The 15,973-nt window shown below is 45.0% G+C and overlaps 1 protein-coding gene across 12 annotated transcripts in view; it reads left to right on the top strand.

The window, feature by feature from the left end:
- RBFOX1 (RNA binding fox-1 homolog 1) overlaps nt 1-15,973 on the top strand; it is a 1,785,930-nt gene that overhangs the window by 1,220,609 nt on the left and 549,348 nt on the right. Inside the window, exon 1 of one of the 12 annotated variants that reach the window (XM_045993977.1) lies at nt 12,625-12,657. The exons of the other annotated variants lie outside the window; for them this stretch is intronic. Within the exon in view, the coding sequence (XP_045849933.1) occupies nt 12,640-12,657 (18 nt within the window). The 5' untranslated portion in view covers nt 12,625-12,639. Of the gene's footprint in view, nt 1-12,624; nt 12,658-15,973 lie in introns of those variants that run through there. 12 annotated transcript variants of the gene reach the window in all.

Below are 15,973 nucleotides of genomic sequence, written 5' to 3'. Positions count from 1 at the left end.
CAAAGCCTCCAAGATGTGTAGGAAATATTGAACCCTTAAATATGTGTGATTGGGGTTCCAAATGGAGAGGAGACGCAGAAAGTGAGACAGAAAAATACCTGAAGAAGTAACATCCAAAAAATTGCCAAATTTGGTGAAAGCATCAACCCATAATCCTGAGAGTATATGAAAAAATGAACGGTCTCACTGCAAACAAATCTCATGCCTAGGGACATCATAAAGAAACCACTCAAAACCAAGAACACACAAGGGGCATCTGCTTTTGGAAAGAAGATCTCGATTTGTCTGTTGTACTACATCTTCTCTATGGATCTGGGTCTAGGTCACTAAGACTCACAAAGTCATGTCCCAGGGAAACGTACAAACTTCTGCAATTGGAAATGAGGAGAGTAAGGGGGGGTAGAAAGATTCACTGAGAGCAGCACCCAAGGGAAGTCAGCATGTTAAAGAAAAGGAGAAAAAAGGCAAAGGGACTCACGAACGTGTAGAGAGAGGGAGCATATGGCAAGTTGTGGTAGTCAGGATGTAGTTACTACATTATTGGAAGCAGATCAATAATAGGGCTGAAACTCCGGGCTTGATCTCACCACAGATAGTGGTGTTCTGCTGGGTAAGTAGTGATACTGTGTTTATAGGGACTAGTGGTTGGGATTGGCTATACAGTGGGGACGGTTTCTAGCATAACCCCTCTCTTGGACGTACCAAGAGTAAATGTGCTTCATTGCTTGGTGATGACCAGAATCTTTAAAGGCTGACAGTTATTAATTTTAGTTCACACTTTCTTATAGAGCACTGACAGGTTGCCAATGAGAACGCTGGTAAAGGGTTATGTGTGGAAAACCTTTGGCAGTTATGTTGCTTTGGGACAATTCTTGAGGACGCATAATGATTGCAAAAATAGAATAATTGCCAGTATTTAGAAATCTGAATGTTTCATACAAATCCTAATTTGTGACTTCTCTTTAAAAGACCAAAAATTTAGTAGCACCTGGGTGGCTCAGTCGGTTAGACATCTCCCTTTGGCTCAGGTCATGATCCCAGGGTTCTGGGATCGAGCCTCTCATTGGAGTTTCTGCTCAGCAGGGAGCCTGCTTCTCCCTCTCCCTCTGCCTGCAGGTCTGCCTACTTGTGCTAGCAAATAAATAAATAAATTCTTGGGGTGCCTGGGTAGCTCAGTGGATTGGGCCACTGCCTTCGGCTCGGGTCGTGATCTCAGGGTCCTGGGATCGAGCCCCGCGTCGGGCTCTCTGCTCCGCGGGGAGCCTGCTTCCTCCTCTGTCTCTGCCTGCCTCTCTGCCTAGTTGTGATTTCTCTCTGTTAAATAAATAAAATATTTAAAAAAAAAAAAAATACAATAAAATCTTAAAAATGAATAACTTGCTTATTTAGATGATGTCCATACTATAGTTTTGCCAGTTGCTATTTATTTTCACATCGTGCTGTTTTCTTCTCTTTTCTTGATCGATAGCTGAGGGAAAAGAAAAACAAATTGCTTTTACTCAACTCTTTGTTTAAAATGGAAAAGGAAAAGATAGACCAGGAAGAGTCAGGGCCATACAAAAATAAATAATACGTAGTGTACCAAATGTCCTTGTGGAAATGTAGACTATTTTCATATGTTTCATATGCAAAACCTTTGTCTCATACTCCTCCAGCCCCACTCAAATGCATCAGCTAGGTGACCCCCTGCAAATATTTGAATTTCTTGGGGCGCCTGGGTGGCTCAGTGGGTTAAAGCCTCTGCCTTCAGCTCGGGTCATGGTCTCAGGGTCCTGGGATCGAGCCCCGCATCGGGCTCTCTGCTCAGCAGGGAGCCTGCTTCCTCCTCTCTCTCTGCCTGCCTCTCTGCCTGCTTGTGATTTCTGTCTGTCAAATCAATAAAATATTTAAAAAAAAAAATTTTGAATTTCTTCAAATGCTTGCAGTAGAAGTAACAACCCAGAGAAGAAATAAACAGTTCCAAACGCCACTTTCTCATTGCCAACCAAGATAATCACTTGTAACAGTTTATACAGACGATGGGTTCACCACTTTGAATTCCCATTCCCGCGTCCTGGTCGGCGTGACTACCTGCACAGCTCTTGTGAGCCCTGGGGATAATGACATAGTTTCTTGCACAGCTTCGCTAGTGTCTCGTCTCTTGAGACCAGAGAACAGGCTGCTGGTTGTTGCCTTAAACGCTTACATTCTAACAATTTTCAAACACTGCGTTTCTAGAGCAGTTTGGGAGTGTGCACGGCTAGTAGGCGTGGGCGGGGGGGTGAGCCACTCATCCATCTGATTTCATGGAACAGGGCCATTCCGTGGATAAGACCCCAGAGGTCTCCCTTGCACAGACTTCTCTTGATGCACCTATAATTTTCTGCCCAGAAATCTCTCCACTGCCCGTGGAGTTTTAGCTCTGGGGAAATTATTCCTCCAAGCTAGCTGCATCGTGGCAGCACACATAGCCCGTTAGTGAGGCTAGTCCTCGTTCACGCGGTCCAGAAGGGGAAGTCTTGGCGTTGGAGGGCAAGGTGCCGTCAGCTCAGTAGCTTCAAAATATATGGCTGATTCCTGTGTTTAACTGACCGAAGTAAATGCCGTTTTGCAAAACACAATGAGTTTTACATGATGAATTTTCTTAAGGAAGCCAAATGAGAATTTTAGGTTCATGTAGGCAGCAAAGCCCCGGTGCATTTGTTAGCATCGAGGGTGCATGATCTCAAAGATTAACTAATCTGTGAATAACTGTGCCATTTGTAACCTCATAAACACCGACTAACGGGGAGATGGTGCCGTGGAATGCAAATATTTGCAACCTATCATTATATTAGTACAGGATCAAATTTGCGACTAAGTTCCTCAGCAAATATTCAGTATCGTGTTTGTGTCTTCTTGTTATAATTCACTTGGTATTAGCAGCATCTTACCATATTAGTGGCGTTAAGATGCTTTTAAAATTATATCTCTTGGGTGGATGGAAATGGAATGTTCTGAGGTCGTGCGAGTATTAGTCATATTAAACTTGCCCTGTTAGCAGCTTTTCCTTGAACTGATACTCAAATGAGGTTTTAATAGAAACAAAATGTACTTTTGAAATGCGCTTTCAGCTACAACCAATTTCTCCCAGTCCATTAGCCACTTTGCGTCCCTTTTACGAAACTTGAGATTCTGCTTTTATTGAGGAGCCCAAGTCTTTCCTCAACTCATTAAGTCAAGTCGTGAGAAAGCGAATGCAAGGTCTGTGGTGTTTTCCGGCTTACTTCGGGTCCCAAGGCGGCGGCGGTGTTCCCTCCACCCGCCCTAACGTGGGCAGGCAGGCATCTTTGAGATTTCCCTGCCAGTGCCTTCCCGTACCATTGGACACTCCTTCCCTTTGCCTTGTGGGAGGTTGGTAACTCTGCTGTTCCTGCTTTTCCGTCTTCACACTCTTGGGATTTCAACAACCGGCGTTTTCTTGCAGAAGAAGGGGGAAGGACTACTGAACTATCAAAGCCCCTGACGTCCGCTAGACCGGGATTTACAGTGTCCATGAGTCTGTCCAGGAAGCACTTTAGGAGATGACCTGACCCAGGCATGGCTTGGCTCTGTGAAATGGCTTTCTCTCCTGTTTGTAACTGACTACATGGACATTCTTATTCAAGGAGCCTCAGAACCCCAGAAAGAGCTAGTGTGTTTGCTTTCTAGGGCCACTTTAACGAAGTACCTGAAATGTATCACTTAAAACAATAGATACTCGTTCTCTCCCATTTCTGGAGCCAGAAGTCTGAAGTCAAAGTGTCTGCAGGACCTTGTTCTCTCTGGCAGTCATAGGGGAGATTCCTCCCTCGCCTCTTCTACTTTTTGGGGTATGCCCCCAATTTGGGGTGTTCCTTGGCTTTTACATGTAACCCTCCAGTCAGATGGCCGTCTTCTCTCTGGGTTTCTTCACATTGTTTTCCCTCTCTCTATTTCTGTGTCCACATTTCCCCTTTTTATGAGGACACTGGTCATACTGGCTTAGGGTCTACCCTACTGACTTCATTTTAACTTGATTACCTCTGTAAACACTTCATTTCCAAATAAGGCCACACTCTGAGGTGCTGGGCATAGGACTTTGGTGCATCTTCTTGGGAGACACAGTTCACCCCTTGATGGTTGGAGATTTCCATTCTTGTACGCTACGCCACAGGGTTCCTCAGCCACAGTAACGGGAGCCCTGCACGGTCCTCTACTTTGTTGTCATTGGTCTTCGGGGAACGTGAGCATTTGCTGGGGAACCCAGCCGTCTGGGTACCAGAGAGGTTCAGACCCTTTCTGGGACCACAGCATGGAGGGGGCAAGGAGTGATCAGAATTCTAAACCATAGCCTTGTTTACTTTGTTGATAGCCAGTCCATACAGATGTTGAGAAAGGAGCAAGGGGAAATCGGGAGAAGAGATGGGTAGGAATTACGTTATTTGTTTGTATGTCCAACGTATGTTCACTAAGGGTCCATAATATGTCAGACACTAGAAATAGAGTACTAAATAAGACGGCATTCTTGTATTCAAGGCGCGCACAGGCTAGGATGGCGTTATTTTGTCCGCTCTAATGTAAAAATTAGAATAGTAATGATTTTCGTGTTAACATTAACTAATGCAGGCATTAGTTTGCAGAGGCTTACAGCCTGCTGTATGGCAGACTCATGATCTCACATTCGGTGTCTTACTAAGTCTCCCCGCAGTTCCATGATTTGGGGACTATCTCTCCCATTTTGTCCCCAGTGTCCAGCTCAGTTCCCTAAACAAACCCAAGATTATACGAATGTGGAGGGTCAGATGTAGGATTCGAGCCAGATTTGCTGACTGTTCTCCCCATCTCTACACCAACCCCCGGGGAGCGGGGGCTGCCTGTGTTCACCGGCAAAGCCTGGTATCACTAGCCCACAGCTACCTCCGGCTCAGCCCTGATGGGCCATGCACACTGAGGGTTCTTTGGCTTCCCAAGGGAAGACCTAGGTGCACTCCTAGAGGGGCAGCATGGGAGGCGCTGGGTAGGCACAGTCAGAACAACACACACCCATGTCAGGCGGGAAGATCTGCGTGGGCAGAGCTGATTTCATCCTTCGCACCCCTGCCTTTCATCATCCAGCACAAGCCCCAGGCACAGGAGACGTTCAGCAGCTCAGAGTCCTTCCTTGTCAAAGTCAGGTTGTAAATTCTTGGAGAATATACAGGACGTGTCACATCTGTTTCTCTCCCTCTGTATAAAGAAAAATAAAATGCCACAGTGAATAAGGACCTCATAAAGCCTTTTGCATTATGACGGAGAGAGAACCAGGATGAGAGAGAAAAATAAACTTAGCCCCGGTTGGCAGGACGGAGACTTCTGGGGGCTCGATAGGTTCAGACTCTTGATCTGGGCGGTAGTTGTATGGAGGGCTGTGGTGTGTGTGTGTGTGTGTGTGTGTGTGGCTGTACACTTAAGATTAGCACACTTTATGGAATGGAGTTAGTGTTCTTTATGGTGGTTGGCAAGGGGCTCCGGGGATAGGGTGATGGGGAATTACTGTTTCATGGGTACAAAATTTCAGTTTGGCAAGGTGAACAAGTTCTGTGGTTGGACGGAGATGATGTTTGCGCAACAGTGTGAACGCACTTAACGCCGCTAAACTGTACACTTAGGGTTGTTAAAGTATAAATTGTATCTTATGTATATTCTGCTCCAGTTAAAACAATACACTGTTTGTTTTACACTGTCTCGGTGCATTGCCTCCATCAAAAAGAAAAGATGATCTAATACATGTTCCATTTCCATTTAATTCTGGGGCCACTCGAACGGTAGCATTGATCTCTGATAATTTCATGCAGGCTGGACAAGCAGTTGCAGAGGTCCTCACTCCAATATCTCGGCAGCTTGTTAAACATGGGTGTAAATAGATTATTCCCCGCCAATGCCTTGCCCATCTCCCTGTAGCTTCTGACGCTCAAGTCCTGGTAATGAGTGACCTGTCTTTATCCCAGCAGAGCTGCCTTTGCTATGATTTCAATGCCAGAGAAATGACTGTTTGTATTGAACAAATTTAACAGAGCTGTAGTCCCTAGGAAATGTGTGTTTTTCTCCTTCATGTTTTTTATAAAGTTTGCAGATCATTGTCTCTCTGGTTACTTAAGCTCTCTGGCCAACTCCGAGATTCCTCTGTGATTTGCTGTTTCAGTGTCCTCTTACCCTGGACCCTGTTCTCTCGGGGGTGCACTCACAACTTGATTTTGTCCATGTGTTAGCATGTTGGAATTGGCCACCATGTGAACTGTTTGGGTTGGGATACGCTCATTGCACCATGGGGTTCATCCCTTCCCTTCCCCACAGGCTCCAGCCCACCACACTTAGTGCAACCAACTCCTGACTGGCCTTCCCCCTCTCACTTTGCCCCAGGGCCACAATCCACTGTCAGCAGCCAGGAGACGTTGGTTTGAAGTCATTTTCTGTCTGAATTCCCTTGGTGGCTTCTCATTGCTCTTGGCACCACACCCAGACTCCGCCCCATGATGACTAAGGCTCTGCTCTGTGCTGCTCCCCGCCTTGCCAGTCTCCAGCTCCAGCCACAGTGGCCCTATTCAGAGACAGAACGTGGGTACATGTTCCACTCTTGCACCACAGTTTCTGTCCTGAACCTTGGCCAGTGTAACTTTGGCTGTTCCTCAGGGGGAAGGCAGAGGAGGATGTGCCTGGCTTTAGAGAAATTAATTTCCAGTGCCGGAAAAATAAAAGCTCTCATTCCTCACTAATTATGAGAACAGAAGTAGCAACAGTTCTTATAAGAAGGGCAATGCATATGCACTTATTAATTAATTTGTTCATTGATTCGGTACATATTGAGCCCTTTACTACACCCGTGTTCTGTATCTCCAGTGAGGAGTTAGGCAATTAAGTGATGGCTTTATTATTGTTCACATTTCCTAATAATTATGTATGTTAAATATTTCGCAGTAAATACATTTTAAAAATCATACTGGTGATCTTGGGCTCATTAATGGGGATGATTTGAGTAATTCCCTGCCTGGAGATTGTACAGATAGAACAGTCCTTACTGATTAACCTATGTGTCGTCATCTTTCTGCTGAGGTCAGTCTATTTGGTGGCCTAAAGTAGTCTTTGAGGGTACTAGAGTTTAGGATAATGTAGTAAGCATTGCTGGAACTTCCACTGAAGGGGAAGCATCTGCTTTGCGTCTGTGGCCAGAGAGATCAGGCTTGGAGATGGACAACCATGTGTTTTTAAGGGCAAGAAAAAATGATTGGATTCTTCCTAAGCTTTTGGTGTCTGGTGAATGGCGGCAGTGGTTATATGTCTCCGTGGTGGGATGCTGAAGATCCTTTCTGGAAGCCATCGCCTGGTGTACCGATGCTCTGTGGATTTCGTGGAACGTCGTCTTTGTGGTTGGATACTGTAGCTGTTACAACACTGAGACCTTCTGGCTCAAAATCGATCTACCTGCTCGGGTCTTCCATTCTTGCAGAACATAGTGTCAAGCGAGGGCACCGTACAACCGTATTAACTAAAGGTCCCAGCACTGATTCCGTCGGGTTTCTCAAGTCATTTTTCACATTCAGTTTAGCATTTAGTAGCTCAGGTTTTTCATGAAGACTTTGTTCCTAAGACGGGAAGTCCAGCGCTGATTGTGCGTGTCGTCTGTGGTGCCGCAGCAGTATTTGACTTCTCTAGCAGCTTGGAAGCCACTTACATTCACAGAGAGGTCACCAGCAGCTTCATCAGTGTTGGTGTTAGGCCATTGCTTTGCAGTTGATTAATTTTGATGTCGAGCTGATAATTGATAACGGATTGATTATTTAAAAATAATTCCTGTTTGAGCATGAGAATGAGGAGCTTGAAAGGTACCAACTGTGAGAGCGGCTCCTGGCCGACCAGCCAGGTTGCAAATGGGGGAAAATTGGTTTTGAATTGAATATTTGAGTGTGTTTACTTTGTTATTAAAATGATTTAAAATGGAAGTTTTGGGGGGTGGCAGTAAATAGAAAATGTCAGTCTGCTCATTTCAAGGAACAAGGTTTGAGGAATTGATTGAATAATCAATTTGGTTATGAGCAGAATTTCAAACATAGAAATAATTTGCTGACACCCCCCGAGGGGGCAGCCCACTGAATGTTCCATTCTGTCTGTTTAACCTCTGGACTCCAGAGGAGAAGGATTGTAACACCTCCCAACCTTGATTTATGGGAAACAGCTGTCTCCTGCATGTGTCACAGTGATAAAATGTTTCACCATCTTGGGTGAATCTCATTCCTTGCGGAGGGGCCACATGTTCAAGCAGGTGGGAGGATGAATGGGTGCAAGCTGAGAAGAGGGAGAGAAAACCTAATCAGGGGAGTCCTCTGTGCTATCAGAAGCTGAAGATTAAATGTAAGGAAAAAAAGAACTACAAACACCTCAAGAAATAATAGGTACCAATCTCTCGATTTGGCATAGACTACCAAGGCTAGACTGTGTAACTACTTCTCCATGGTCAGATATATTTCCTGATTACATTTCTTTCAGCTTGTATGATAAATCAGTTCATTAACTAAGATAGGCCATAAATAACTGATTTCATTGTTTATTTTGAATCAGCTTAATTTTAAATCTAGTCTCCTATCCTATCTCCGTCAGGCAAAGTATTCACTTTCAACTGTCTCATAGTCCTCCCCTTTTCTAGGCATGTGCAAGGGTCTGGAGGTACAGATGGCCCTACCAAGAGGGCATTGGGAATGGGTCATGGATCACCATTAGGTGTAGTGGTTACCACAATGACACCAGCTATCCAATGCCCATGGTTTCCTTTGCTTGGTGTTTTCTCAGTTATTTCTCTATCATTCTGCTCAGTGTGGCTCTGGAGTGAAGCTAGAAACCCCGGCCCTTGGTGTCCCGCCTGTGTAAGCACTGTGCTTACACCTTGTTCTTGAGATATAGAGATGTCTGCTTCGTCCACCAACTTTAGAACTCCTTCTCCCCACCTGGTTGTCTCTCCGAGGCACTCTTCTCTCTCCTACTCACCCTTTAGGTCACCTGCTCTGATCTCTCCCATGGGCTTCTGATCCCAAGGTCATTCACATACCCACAAAACTTAGACAAGTGAGTGAATGAGGCAGAGCTGATATCCTACAATCAAGACTCGTGGGGACTGTGTGACCAGGAGGGCATAATTCAAATTTAAAGATGATCAGATACAACTAAATAAAACACAACGTGTAAGGTCAAATGGGTCCTTTACATTATTACTTGACTTGGACTTAACAAAAGGAAAGAAAAAAAAATATCACTTTTATATCTTTGCATTGCCTTGTGCCATGAAATGGAGTTGGGATCAGTGATGGTGGAGGGAAGAAGGGAAAAAAAATATGGGAAGAAAAACATGTGAATACTTGAACAAATTATCCTGCTGTGTATACCTTCAAGAGGAAAAAGTGTGAATTTGCATAATCAACTAACCTCTAACTTGAGGAGACTGATTGTTTCCTATAGTTGATTTCAGTGGAATGAGCTGTAGAAATTCGAGCTCCATGCAATGGCTAACTGACTTCGGTGCCCATGTGAGAAAGTGAGGGCGTTTTGGAGGTGATACATTTCTGCAAGTCGAGGTTCAAGGACTGGAGCCCACCAGGTCTCTGGAGCTCACTTACCCTAAGTGAAATGAGGTTTCTACCAATGTGGTAGGACAGACAGGCGCCCTGTAACTCTCATTGTGGAAAATGAGCATAGAGTGAATATAAAATATACACACACCATGATCTAGTCCTTCTCTCTCCTTCTCCCTCCCTCTTTTTTGCTTTCTCCTATCTATCTATCTATCTATCTATCTATCTATCTATCTATCTATCTTTTCTCAGTAATGTGCCAATCTCTTAATTCAGATTAGGAAACATTGAAGATAAAACAAGTATTAGATTTCATTGTAAACATTCTATATAAACTCCATATCTGAAATGGAGGGCATGTTTGTGTTTGCGTGTGTGCACGCTCACACCCCAGATCAGATCAACAGGCATTTACGAACTTAGATGCTTCCAAGGCCAGGCCCATAAGGCAAAACAGCAAACCCACTTGCCCAGTCACATCTGATCTCAAGGACAATTGGGAGCGGTGTAGATTGCAGAGAAACTCATCATGAGCCCGTTGTCATCTCTGTGAAAATGTCACTCTTACATTGCTGGATCACATCTAATATTTCCCCAAAAACTACACTCCCAGGTTTTCATTAGAAATCTGGTTTTTAAATATTGGCAAATGTTTAGGGCAAGTGGGACCCAAAAAAATGTATTGATTCAACGAAATGCATCTTCAGGCTATTTGCCATCTACGGATCTGAAACATCTGCATCACACACTCACCACCTCTGCATTCCAAGTACGTACACAGAGATTGATACAGAGCAGGTGTTCAGTAGAATGTCTGTGGAATCAATAAATGAACACATGCATGTAAATATTTAAAGATATTTTCCCCTCAAGTTTTCCTATCAGGGAGGACACGTTTCTGTCCTCCATGCAAATCTAGAATTAGTGGAGATCATGCATAAAAAATAGTAAGGAAGATGGATCCCCTATTTTTCTTAACAAAGTGTGTCTAGTACTTCTCCTGAGTAGAGTGACCAGCTCTTCTGGTTTGCCTGGGGCGGCTCTGTTTTTAGCACTGAAAGATCTGCATCTCATGAGGTCCCCTGCCAACCAGAACGGCTGCTCACTCTCCTGTCCATCCCGGTGGAGATTTTACCAGTCGGTGGCTGTGTGGTTATTTTCTTGCCACTCGTAGGTAGCCAGTTCCGGAGATCTCTCCATCACTGTTGGTTTAATGGCACGGCTTGGCATTGCTTCTCCCCAAACTGCTTGGCCATTATGCATCTTACTGTGACTACCTATCGGCTATTTTAACAGGTGCCTTGCCACCTGCCCGGTGCTGCAGACAATTCCACAATTTAGCTAATGCATTTTAATTATTTAGGTGACATTTTGCCTTGTGCAGTTTTAGAAATCAACCAGGGGCTCAGTTAGGCAGTTTCTCTGTGTGATGTGTAAATAGATAACCAATGGTCAACACTCAGAGTCCAGCAAGAGATCATTTTTCCCCTTCTCCCCTAAAGTAGGAGATGTGTTTTAATATTAATTCCTCCTTTATCCATATATCAATAATTGAGCACTGCATCAATTAATATGCCGGGCAAATTGCATTCCCCATCCTCTCGCTCATGATGTATTTCAGTAATGGAGATAATTTTCAAGATAAAGTATACAATTTAAAATGGATTAAAAAGAACAACTAATAAAGGAGAATTGATTCAGGGAAGAAAAAAAATTTGGATAATTTCAGGAAATCTCAACTGTGCATCCGAGCCTCTGGATTTTTGTAGGGAGAGCCTGTCGAAATGATCAAGTTTTATGCACACTGCAAAATTGCCCAGGTCTGCAATTGCAAAGCATCATGGAGAAGGAAGAGAAAATACACACACACACACCCCAAAATCTGGTCTCCTAATGAGGGCATATGTATAATCTCCAAATCTCCATCTGTAGGTTAGGAAGGCTAAACATTTGTGTTAGCAAGTCTTTTTGAGGCTTTCCATTTGCTGGGTTTAGTTGTGGGGTCTGGTTTTGTTTTTCACTTGCTGAATTGGCACAGAAGCCCCAAAAGCCTCCCCCCACCGTCCATCCCCTTCCCTGCCGCCCCTTTCCTTCCCGGCCCCGGTGCACACGGGGGCTGAGAGCCTGCAGGGGGAGGCGGCAGCCCCAGCACGGCGATGGACAGCGGCAGCTGCAGCGGGCGGCAGGCAGCCGGGGAGCCCGCAATGACACGGCCGAGTCGGTAGATGGCTGTACACAAGTGTGCTGAGCCCTGTGGTATAAACAGCAATGAGTCTGGGGAGGCCTTGACCGGACTGGATGCTGCTTTTATCTGAAGTACATTTAAAGAGATAAAGGGGAAGCCGGTTGCTGCACATGTTCCTTTCACTGCGGCTGGAGCTTTACTCTGAGTTTCAAAAAAAAAAAAAAAAAAAAAAGAGAGAGAGAGAATTCTCAGATGCCGGCCTCCCAGAGTCACCGGCTCTGTGCAGACGCGCTTGCCTCGAGAGGACCGGCCGCCTTCCTGTAAATTCCACCAGTGGGGACTTGCGTGAACCTCCCACCGGCCGCCAGGAAATGGTGTAGTGCCCGCCGGTTCGCGATCACACGGTCGCCACTCTTACTGACACTCCGAGTACCACCAGGCTCCGTTCTCGATATTGTTGCTGGCTGCTTAGTGTCCGGATTCGCCCACTAAGCAGCCGCCCCAAGAATTCGTTACCTAAGCAGCCTTGACAGGAAAGAGAGGAAAGGCAAGAGTTAGGAAGGAAAAAGGGAGAGAGGGAGAGAGAGGAGAGAGAGAGAGAGAGAGAGAGAGAGACTGAGAGAGAGAGAGAGAGAGAGGGAGAGAGAGAGGCAGCCTGAAGCAAGTCACATCACACAGTGCCACTGAAGGAATGCTGTCCTCATAAACTCATAAACAAGCACACCAAACCTTGTGTGAGGAAAGAAGAGGGGCTCTGAGGACTTGACAGGAAAAAGGCAAGATTTTCTACCCACTGGTTTCAGTTTTTCTTCCAGATACTCTTGGTGAAGTAAGGAGACTTCTGTTTGCTGACAGAGAGCCCTTGATTTCTCTTTCAAGATGATGATGTATTTGTGGGTAGGTAGTCTCTCTCTCTCTCTCTCTCCCTCTCTCTCTCCCCCCCTCTCTCTTTTCTCTCTTTCTGTCTGATTAATAAATTGACTTCGGGGATAAAGATTGCAGCCCAGAGTAATCGCATTTTGGGTGAGGTGATTATACTGTGACAGAATCTTCTCCCAGCGCTATAGTACATGCGCTCGCGTTTCCAGTGGGAGTTTAGGCAAGACCTGGCTCATTAGCATGAAGCTGCAATTTTATTTTCAGTTGCAAAAAGGAAACAACAACAAAAAAATGTGGGGGGAATGCATGGCTTTCTCTTTTCTTGAAACACTGCGATGGGGAATTCAGGGAGGGGGAAGAAAAAGAGAGAAAGAAAGAAAAGAAAGAAAAGGTCTGGAAAAGCCGGTGCAGGCATGAAGCAAATTCTGCATCCCTTGTAGGTGTGTGGGGTTTTATTTAATTACCAAGAACGAGCTGCTCTGAGTCGTGGCAGTTTTTGTTTGTTTGTTTGTTTTGTCTTGTTTTCTCTCACAAGTGACTACTTACCTGTCATTTCGGGGCCGAGTGTCGTAGATGAGAGCAGCGCGTTGTGTTTGCCTTAGCCAGGTGTGTGTTGCGATGTGTGTATTGTATTGTACAAGATTAGTTTTTTTAAAAAAGGTGGATTTCTCTGTATTTGTCTAGGCTTGCTGAGAGGCTCCTTGTCACCATTCGTGTGAGTGTGTGTGTGTGTGTGTGTGTGTGTGTGTGTGTTTCAGGAGATGGCATTCACATGCAAACACTGACGTGGAAACCAGTAGTTATGAATTACAATTTTTACTGTTGAAGCAATTTAGAAAGATAGCAACCTGGCACAGAAAAGCTCAGAAAAATTCCTTAATCATGTTTTGGGGACAAACACACGTCCTGGTTTAGTTTGGCCACCGAAGGACCGTGTGCTGTTAGCAGCAGAGGAGCCAATCTCCTGTGCGCGACGGGTGTCCCCCTCTTCCACGGGAGGGAGGCATGTGCCACGTGAAACTCTGTCTTTTCCATCGGCATCATCATCAGTGCTGGTTTCCGCTGTTCAGCATAGAAAAACCCCTTTTTATTCTCCTCCCTCCAGTTACTTTTCTAGCTCAACTCAGATCCAAGAACTTGGCTTTGCTGGAAGGAAGAAAGCCTCTTTGTCGACTTCTTTGTTAATCAAGTCGTTCTGTGACCTCTGCTGGTGTCTCAGCTTGCCTCCCCCTCAGTGAGCTTTGTGATTTCGACTTTTTTTTTCCCCCTCCCCTCTTCCCTCCTCTTTTCTTGTGGACATTTTCCTTTGTAGTGACTTTAGCTTCATTTCCACCTGGTTTATTTTTGCACAATGTAATACAATGGCTTCTGCCAGTTGGGGACAGACTGTCTCTATTATCATTTTGTTTTCATTTTAGGGCAAGTTTCCTCTTCAAACTTGCCTGTCCCAAAAGACGTGTTTACAAAACTACTGAATAGCATAGACTTAGCGTGAATGTAACAGAGATCGTTTTACCTACAGACACCAGAATTCTCATACCATTTAATTGGGACGGCGGAGGCTGAAACGATTAAAATTTCGAATGTTTACAAAATGTTGATTTTTTTTTTTAAGCACTAGGAAAATGTGTCACATGAGATCATTGCATCAGTTATTAAAGAAATTAGTATTCTGGTATTTCAGGAAAAAGAGTCTATTTTGGATTTTGTTTTGTGGGTGGATTCTGGCTCGTTGTAAACAAATTTCAATTCCACTGTGGTGAGTAATGGTTTGCTGGTCACACTTTTTCTCTGAGTTGCTAAGTGGTGGTGTTGATTCTATTTATTAAGTTTGGTGGCTCACATGCACATGTCTGCAGTACCACACAGGGGAAAAAGCATTGCCATCCTGGGCCCTCTCCTAGGTCCTAAAATCTGGCTAACCAGATTCCTGGTAATTAGTCCATCTGTGACTTTCAAGACCTGAGCCCCCCCCCCCCCCCAATTCCTGCTTTCCTCTTTCGCACCGATGCTTTTCTGTGCTACGTTCTTATTAACTGCATTTATCAAATTGAAAAATGTCTACTACCTTCCTGCCCTGTGCTCCAGTATTCTATTTCCATCTTTAATTCAGAATTTTTTGGTCTGCATTCAAAAAATGGCAGAGACTTGAGATGGGAACAGCTGGATCCATGCTGCTTAAGGAGATACGAATTAACGGAATTAACGCTGTGAGGTTTGGAGGGTTTTTTCTTCCTCCCCTTTCCTTCCTTTCTGATGCAGAGGCTCTGCCCTTGCCTCCTAGTCTGTAAATACAGATACTCTCAGTGTGGCTGATATCTCTGTCTTAGAGCTTGTGTTGCTCGAGGAAAATGAGTCTCAGCTATACCCGTGTATGAAAATACGAAAACAGCGTTTGCTGCTCTCTCACGGATATCACAATGAAAATGAAGAGACATGGAGACACAGTGAAACAGACCCCGCGTCCAGTCTATTCCTGTCATTGTTCCCTAAATGTGTTAAGTAGTCTCTGAACGTGCACCTGTGCTCAGAGCACACAATTTCGTCAAGTCTGTGCTCACTGGGATCAGAAGCTTCTCCTTGGGAGCTGTGGGATCCAGTGGGGTAGAATCATCTTTCTTTTCCTCCCCACTCAGTCACTTTTGTGTTTGGGTCTTCTCAGGATGTGAATGGAATGTTCCAGAAGAGCACTGACGAAAAGCTCAGCTTAGCTCCCCTAGGCCAGTGGGGTAACACGATTGCAGTCGTGCAGCCCTGAGGTCTAAAACCCCTTCCAACATCTGTATAGCCTTCCCTTAAATTTCTTTAACAAGTTCTTTCCTATGAAAAAAAGAATGAAGTTTGGTAGTTTCTGCTGTGCTCCGTTTCCTCAGCGTGAGGACAAGTTGGTGTACGGGGAAAAGAAAGTTGGGTTCTCGGGCACCATTAGGCTAACCTCTGAGCAGTTCTGATTCACCAAACTCGGGGACCCTAGAGGAGGGAAGCAGCTTTCCCTGGGGACTTCCAGAGAAAGCAGGGAGGTCACTTATACTGAGAGCGGGAATCTGTGCGGGGTTCCAGGCAACACATTCCCTAGAGTGAGATAAAGCCTCTCGGCCAGTACAGCCCCCCAGCCACACTGTGCTAACTCAGCTGCTCCGGGATTAGTCTTTCTTGGGATTCAGAGAAGCTGTGTCTTCCCAGGGCTGGCAAAACAAGCCGCCGCCAACACTTGCTCTTCACATTTGGGGATAAGGTCCCGTCTACCCTAGTCCTCAGGGGCCCCCAAAGAAACTCCACTCTGATGGGTGTTTTGCTTTTGAATTTGTTTGTTTGTTTTACTTTTTCCTCTTAA

The sequence above is a fragment of the Meles meles genome, chromosome 21 (genome assembly GCF_922984935.1).
Source record: "Meles meles chromosome 21, mMelMel3.1 paternal haplotype, whole genome shotgun sequence".
Taxonomy (NCBI): domain Eukaryota; kingdom Metazoa; phylum Chordata; class Mammalia; order Carnivora; family Mustelidae; genus Meles; species Meles meles.
This window is presented reverse-complemented; position numbering and strand designations above follow the sequence as displayed.